Genomic DNA, 8325 nt, shown 5'->3' with positions numbered 1-8325 from the left:
ACCCCACCACCATGGTCCTGGAGAATTCTGCACAAGGACATTCTCTTTATTAATATAGGGAACACCAGCAGCCATTTGCATCTTGAGTCTGATAGTTTGTATGCAGGTGCATTTAGGATACATCCAAGTGGCAGATTTCCATATTCCCAATATTGTATGGTAGTAGAGAAACAGGAATGCAAGAAGTTACAAATACAGGAGCCTTTGGGCCTGGGCACACCCTGCTCAAGACAAACTGAGTCAAGTAATATGCATGATTTATTCCAGTTCCTGACAATCATGCATAACATGGGATATGATGGGTCTAGTTGTGGTGAACCCATATATCCACTGCTTTAAATTACAACAATCTAGGCACTATTCTTTATATTAATTGAAAATTAAATGCAATTGAAATTCACATAAAACAACCAAATACATTAAATGACAAAACTATGTACAGATTTCCCAGTGTAACAGGTTGTTTCAAATGCTATGTAGTGAGTCATCACGGTTCCTACTGGGAAACTGAAGAGGGATTCAGGGAGAACAAAAAGGACTAGCCCACTTCACATCTAGTCCTGGAGAGATCAGGTCTTGTCCCAATTCAGAGGGTTTGCTTGCAATGTACTGCACAACACACTATACCAGCTGCTGCAGGAGGCTGAATACAACTGGGGAACATGCAACCAAAAAGGGATCTGTCAGCATCCACCAGAGTCCACATGGAGATGTCTGATCAGACCTTAACTGCAAAGGATGATCCACAGGAACAACCTTGTTCTGCCTGTGGATTGTTCACCACCTGGAACGAGCTGCGAATTAGCTCTTGGTTGAAGTCCACCATTGCCCCTTTCACAAAGTTTAGGCTGCTCAAGTCCACAACCACTCGGGCACCACCTTGTTCAAAAACCCTGGAGAAAGAAATGCAGACAGCATGTTAGGGCACTTGCACCGGGATCTGGAAAGACAGCAGACACACCTCCAAGACATATCTGCCCCTGCCTCCAGGCCACACACAAACAAGTCTTCAGGAAGTGCTGATCCTCTGCACATCTGCCCTGTCTAGGGGCCGACATGGATGCTGTAGTCTGCAAAACCTGAGACCAGTCTTCCCCATCCTGATGCCCCTCAGCTGTTTTGGACTACCACTCCCATTAGCCTGAGCCAGCACAGACAATGGTCAGGGATGATGGCAGTTGGTAGTCTAAAATGTCTGGAGGGCACAAGGTTGGGAAAGGCTGCCTTTGAGAAAGCCTGCTCCTTCATCAGCCACCTTGTCCTTTAAGATCAGCAGGTGAGGCTTTTTTCCGCATTCTTTCTAGCTGAGAAGAACTGAGATGTCTAGAAGAAGGGCTTTCTCGGTCATGATCCCACAACTTGAACTCCATTTGAAGAGAGGCCTGCCATCGTCTGACCAGGTTTTCAGGAAGAAGGGGAGAATCTTCCTCTTCCAAGAGTCTTTTTATTTTGTTCACGTTCCTCTTTTTAATAGATTTAGTTCTGTCTTGTCAATTTGATTACCGTGTTATGTATTTTGCCTGATACTGAATTTGTTACCTGACTTGAGTCTCTAGGCAGGAAAAAGGCAGAACGCACATTTCAGAAAAGTAAGTAAATTGCTAAATATATAATGTTGCCATGAGGCCTGGAAAAAATATGTACAAATCCAATAGTGGAAAAGAGTACAAAAAGGAGTCTCTACACAATATACAATAGCATATTAATTCATCCTTCCTCTTTCCCCCTCTCCTCCCATACACATAGCCCAAATCTACAACTGTCACCCCCAACACACACTCTACTCTATGACCTTACCTGTCATCAGATTTGACAACTGTATCCAAGGAAAATTTATACTGGAAACCTGAACAGCCACCTCCTTCCACCTCCAGCCTGAGAAACTCAGACCCTTCTGCAATCTCAGCCAGCCTCTATTAAAATAGAATGGGCAAGATTCATATACAAATATTTAGCAACCACTTGAGATTCTACATTCAACTAACAAGAGCCCTCAAAGGGATGGTGAGCACCATACACAGAGCAACACTAAGCAGGAAATGGAGAAGTGAGTCACACCCATCAACCTGGCAGCACATTCTTCCACAGCTGCTGAAAGGGAACACCTTATGTCCTTACCAAAAAGGTGAAAGTGTTGCCACGGCGACAAACTTTGGGACTAATTCACATGACCCATTTTTGACACTACTAACTGTAAACAAGTGCAACTTTTTGTCTTTTTGCCAGCCTGGACTGAGCACTCCAACACAAACCTAGATCTCAGTTTGCTATACCCTTGCACATTAGCAGCCCTCAGTGCGTAGTCATATCAAAGCATGCCACTGTGATATGGGCAGGGCATGGAGATGGCTAGTAAATAATTTGTACTTGTTTGATTAAGGCAGCCAAACATTTATCATATGCATTTCTATATGACAGATTCACATGGAGTGTAGCATGGGCACACCAAACAACAGGGCATCCTGCAATTCAGGATGGATCCAGACATTGCAGATGGCACATTGGTCTGTTGACCTCCAAGGACCCATACCTTCACACAGCTCTCACTGAGGAAGATCCGTCCCTCATTAGAATCGCTCTGGGCCTCTCCAGAGGCAGAGGATGTTACCCGCTGCACTCTTATCCTTGGCATACAGGCACTGTTCTGCGAGGCAAGGGATGGGGCTCTCATCCAATGCCAGAGAGCAAGGGAAGGGCTGTGTGGGCAAGATACAGAATGGAATGTCTAAGTTGTTGGACAAAAAGTACATCAGATCAGTGACGTGAGGAACGGAGGAAGTGTAAAAGCTATGACACCTCACCATGTAGAAGTGAGAGGTCTACTGTTGGCATTGCCAGCTCACTGCCACCACTTGAAGAATGTTTCATCTCTTACCTTCTAACCTCAAGAATACCAAGGCAACTGTAAGCTCTAACGTCCCTGGGGTACTGACCTCCTCCAAGCTACACTGAATAAATTACTTGTTTATTTTCTTATTTAGTAACTGCAACCGCATTTCACGCTCCTTCAAAGCTAAGTAAAATAATAAACCAGCACACGCAAAGACATCGAACTCCTTTTCCCCTCAGTCCCCAGTTTACAACTGTCATAACTGCTCTCCAACTGTCAATTCCCTCACAACTCCCACTGGCCAAGTCTAACCCAGGAAAAAGACCCAATCACTATGAGGGAGGTGGTGGGCTCTCCCACACTGGAGGCATTCAAGACGAGGCTAGACAGCCATCTGTCAGGGATGCTCTGACTTGGATTCCTGCATTGAGCAGGGGGTTGGACTCGATGGTCTTGTAGGCCCCTTCCAACCCTACTATTCTATGATTCTATGAGGCTCTGGCATCACTATAGCTAAACCCAGCAGACAATATAGTCTGCTGAACTTTAATAAACACAACAGTTTCCCACAGAAGCCATAAAAGTGGGAGACAACTACAGATGGAAAGGCTTGCAAACTCAGGGTTAGCAATACACTTCCTAGGAGCAACCTGAACACACACAGGCAGCAAGCTGAGAGTAGAATTTCTGGAACTATGAGCTGCAGTTTCAAAGCTGTGGAACTGGAGAAAGCATCTACAACACCTTTCTGGTGCATAAAGGCAATAAACTCCTTCTCAGAAGACCTATGCAATGCTGGTCAGATTGTGGGTTCTCTCTTCTCTTTAGCTCTACATCAACTGCCCTGTTGGAAAGAATGAGCGAAGGAGGCAGAAGCAGGTAAAGGAAACATTAGGACCGGCTCCAAATGAACTGCCCCTTCCCTGGGAGATGAGAGGGGAAGCACAGCCATTCCACCAGCCCTGCTGACAGTCTACTTAATTTTTTCCTTTTCCCTCCCCATCCCCCTGTGTGCAGTGTCTTTTCAGACTGCAAGCAGGGACTGAATTCTTTGCTGATTGACTGTAATTGATTGATTGTCAGGAGCTTTTTTTGGTTGAGGGATAAAAATACTTTAAAGAAAGAAAGGTAGGGAGGAAATCACATCACATGATACCCTGTGTTTCCAAGTTATCTACTCAAAAAAGGGAGAGGAGATCCTTAGCAGGAAGGGCCTTCTTTGATTGGAAAAAGATTCCAGAGCAGTAAGGAATGAAGTGAGGAACCTTCACAGAATCCTTGTTGCCCTGGACCTTTCCACCCCAGGCAAGGGAGAATGCCTGCTGTGACCAAGAACGTCAGAGAAAAGGAGCTGAGAGAAAACCCACTGCACCCTGTGGAGTAGGCCTCAGTCAATCTCTTAACTCTACCCACTCTGTACTTATATGTTGTTCAAGCAGAGTTTAAGCACTTACTACTCTTTCTACTAGGTCTGGGACTATGATCTCAAAGGGTTGAGATTGCACCAATGGAGGCATTTCACTCTAGACTTGCTTTACCTGACTTCGGCTAATCTTTATCTGTCTTCTGAATACTTCTTTTCTTTATTCTATAGAGAAGCCTTTTTCTAGCTAAGTAATCATGAGTTTACTTTGGCATTTAAGTAAACTCAGGGGAGGACATAACTGTCTCCCCCCCCCCCCCATAGCTATAGATTTACTGTGACAATGATTGTGAACCTCTGATCAGGAAGGAGAAGCAGTTGCTTATCACAGTCTTAATTGCTTTCCTAAAATACAGGAGCAGATGCCTATACACGTTAGAGAGAGGAAATTGCAAAGCATTCAACTGAAATGAGCAGTGGTTATTTTCATCTGCTCCCTGGCACCGGGCAGCTTTAGGTACATCACAAACCAAACCATCATCTGTAGTTATTTTTCCCACTGTACTGTTGTCATTATCCATATGCCTGAACCTTGCCTGAACCCTGCTAAGCTACTGGCCTCAATACAATCTTCTGAGTGCAAAACCCACAAGCTAATTATGCAGTACAAAAAGAGTACTTCTTTTCATCTTCTGCCTTTCAATTTTTTTTAACACTCCCTTTGTTCTCCCCTGGACCATTTGCTGTTCTGTTCCATGACTCTTTCTCACAGTGATGCAACGTTATTACAGCTCAGAACTCCTGAGCTCAATATATAGACTTCCTGTGTGATTGTTTCAGCCAGTGACTTAGGACTTACATTTTTTCCAGAGCACTAAAGAATAAGCCTTTATATACTAACAAGACTACAACTGATTTCATCTTCACTTTTTAAGAACAAACACAGAAACAGATTTAGGCTGCAATCCAAAACACACTAACCTGGAAGTAAGCCCCACTCAACACAGCAGGATTTAGAAGTAATTCATGATATTTCCAGACCTTTACAGATTCAGGGTCCAATCCTATGCATGTTTAGACAGAAAAAAAGTCCTACAACTGCCAGCAATCCCCAGGCAGCCATGCTGGCAGTTGAAAGACTTTTTCTGTCTAAGCACGCAGAAGATTGTACCCTAAATGACAAGCAACAGGCTTGTCTCCTTTACTAGTTTCTGGCAATAGTCCCAAACAGTGCAATTCTAGACATCTAAATACAGGAGTGCACAGTTGTCAGAAGACCAGTAAAGGAAAAATGCCTAATAATGTTGTATTTTCTTTTAACCTCTAAAAGCCTTGAAATGTCAGTATCAAACTATCTTTCTGTGAACTGGTAAAATGAACAGCAGTTGAATTAATATAGCTTGCTCAAACAACATGATGCTGGACAGTCACTGTTGGCCTTGGAAGACATTCTCTCTCTTTCAACGTAATAACATAAGAAGAGCCATGGTGGATCACACCAAGGGTCCATTTAGTCCAGCATTCTGGTCATACAGTGGTCAACCAGTTGTCAACCAGGAACCCATAAGCAGGGCACGAGTGCAACAGCACCCTCCTATGCATGTTCCCCAGCAACTGGTGTACACAGGCACACTGCCTCTGATACTGAAGGCAGCACATAACCATTAGGACTAGTAGCCATTGATAGCCTTCTCCTCCAAGAATGTATCTACCCCCCTTTTAAAACCATCCAAAGTGGTGGCCATCACTACATCTTATGGTAGTGAATTCCATAGTTTAACTATGTGCTATGTGAAGTACTTCCTTTTATCTGTCGCAAATCTCCCACCAATCAGCTTCATGAGATGACCCGAGGTTCTAGTACTGGGAAAGAGGGAGAAAAATATCTCCCAATCCACATTCCTCATACCATGCATAATTTTGTACACTTCTACCATTTGGTACTTTACCCTCCTTTTTTTCAAGCTAAACAATCTCAGCTGCTGTAACCTTCCCTCATAGGGGAGATGCTCCAGGCCCTTGATCATTTATTTGCTCTTTTTTGCACTTTTTCCAATTCTACAATATCTTTTTTTAGGTGCGGTGACCAGAAATGTACACAGTATTCTAAGTGTGGTCACACCATAGGTTTGTATAATGGTAGTATGATATTGCCAGTTTTATTCTCAATTCCTTCTCTAATTACACCTAACATGGTGTTTGCCTTTTTTACAGTGGCCGCACACTGATATCTTCATTGAGCTGTCCACCACAACCCCAAAATCTCTTACTTGGTTAGTCACTGCTAGCTCAGATCCCATCGGGTTATATTTGAAACTGGTATTTTTTGCCCCAGCGTTTTCCATCTCTCACCCACATTTTCTCATCTATAATACGAGAACAGTGATATGGTCACCATACTCGATGGCACACCATGAAACATCCCCTACTTAGCTTTTGATCCCCAAATAGCCACATCTAGAGATGGTAAGCACATACTCCACTCTAAAAACTTGTACTTCTAAGAACAAGCGTCTAAAGGGCGAGAAGTCTGCAAAAAATCCCCCCTGGGGCCAGTGGCAAAGTTAAAAGCCACGCTATGAGGGCCTACAAAAAGGTAAGGTAAAGGTGTCCCCAACCAGTCGTGTCCAACTCTAGGGTGCGGTGCTCATCCCCATTTCTAAGCCGAAGAGCCGGCGCTGCCTGTGAACACCGAGGTGCACGGAACACTGTTACCTTTCCCGCCGAGGCGGTACCTATTTATCTACTTGCAATTTCTTGCTTTCGAACTGCTAGGTGGCAGGAGCTGGGACTGAAGACGGGAGCTCACTCCGTCACGCAGCACCCGGGTCTCGAACTGCTGACCTGCCGACCTTCCAGTCTGCAGTTCAGCGTCTTAACCACTAAGCCACCGCGGCCTACAAGGCAGGGGGCAAAAGTGGCCGACCTCTTCGAGGGGATCAGGTGCTTCGGAATAGGGGGTGCCTGTTATTGCTTGAGAAATCGAGACGCGTTGAGGACCATGTCGTGCATCGAAAAACAGGGGTGGCGCCTCGCCCCAGACCACCGCCGCGACCGCCATCTCGTCCAAGCTGAGGGGAGCACTTAACCGATCGCCACATAACACGGAGAAGGGAAAGACCCGCCGCTACCTGCTCCTCTCGCAAGATTTCACCGTCCTGAGGCAACGGAGCGCTGCCACCGCCGCCATGTTGATCCTCCCTGCTGCGGCGCTATTGGCGGGGGCATACCATCTGTCCCGCCCATGCCAAACGCCAATTGGTAGGCGGAACTGAAGAGGCTCGCTCCATTGAGAGTGAAAGAAGAGGGTGAAAAAGATCACGTGCCTCCGCGTGAAGGCGAGGGAAGCAGGGCGGAAGTACCACACTTGCTAACCGTTAAGCACTTTGATTGGTTGTCGCCGCGATGTCAAGGTCGCCTGTTTTTGTCCGGCTCGAGTTTCGAGCACGAGCGTGAGAGAGCGCGCGCAGGAAAGAATCTCGTGTCACCTTGAAATCTCAGGGCGCAGGCTTATGCATGTTTAGACCGAAAAAAAGTCCTGCAGCTCCCAGCATGCGTTCTTTCTGTCTAAACATGCACAAGATTGTGCCCTAGCAAATTTGTTCTGGCATAGGGTGGCCAGCTACACCTTGCGAAAAAAGAGGATACAGGGGTGCACAGAAATTCCACATGATAAGTTATGTGTCGATGCAGATTTATAAATAATTGTTATAATTTAAATAGAAACACAACGCAACTCACCACAGTGGGGAAGGCTGTGACCAGGTGCCAGGTGTTGATGAGCAAGTTCAAGGCATTTCCATTCTTACAGTTTCTTATGGTTCTTTATCTTTAAACCTGATTTGGACCAGACAGCCTTCAAGCAGATAACTGTCTCTGACAAATCTACAAATACATGACTGTCCTCTGTAAGTAGGACACCTAGCCATCCTATGGCATACACATTGGTGGACCGTAGCACAACATCAGATGAATTTGTCCTGAAGGTGCCGCAAGGTTCTTTGTTGCTTTTGCTGCAACAGACTAACATTGCGCTGGAAATTGCTACAACAATGGAAGTGTATGTGAAGTGATTGATAGTCCAGCTAAGTCAGTGGAGATAGTCCTAGCTATTGCCTTCTTCCCTCCTATG

General features: G+C 45.3%; 1 protein-coding gene across 1 annotated transcript; it reads right to left on the bottom strand.

Annotated features, from left to right (window-relative positions):
- Nucleotides 1–240: 240 nt before the first annotated feature.
- ISCA2 (iron-sulfur cluster assembly 2) lies at nt 241–7401 on the bottom strand. Its single transcript, XM_084842402.1, has 4 exons — nt 7325–7401; nt 2531–2696; nt 1798–1913; nt 241–893 (listed from the first exon to the last, which is right to left on the bottom strand). Exons 1-4 carry the CDS (start codon nt 7381–7383, stop codon nt 719–721), a joined length of 516 nt encoding a protein of 171 aa, XP_084698528.1. The 5' UTR covers nt 7384–7401; the 3' UTR covers nt 241–718.
- Nucleotides 7402–8325: the final 924 nt, after the last annotated feature.

This window comes from Heloderma suspectum, chromosome 1, assembly GCF_057233095.1.
Source record: "Heloderma suspectum isolate Gila_16-S chromosome 1, 16-S_ref, whole genome shotgun sequence".
Lineage (NCBI taxonomy): Eukaryota > Metazoa > Chordata > Lepidosauria > Squamata > Helodermatidae > Heloderma > Heloderma suspectum.
Note: the sequence above shows the minus strand (reverse complement) of the source record. Positions and strands in the feature narration are given on the sequence as shown.

Bases quoted from the DNA above. Each gene is read 5' to 3' on its own strand.
- ISCA2 (XM_084842402.1), bottom strand. From the start codon at position 7,383: ATGGCGGCGGTGGCAGCGCTCCGTTGCCTCAGGACGGTGAAATCTTGC. The intron at 2,697-7,324 runs GTAGCGGCGGGT...TTGCCCACACAG, and splicing joins AAATCTTGCGAGAGGAGCAG to CCCTTCCCTTGCTCTCTGGC. The intron at 894-1,797 runs GTAAGGTCATAG...TTCTTTCTCCAG, and splicing joins GTTGTCAAATCTGATGACAG to GGTTTTTGAACAAGGTGGTG.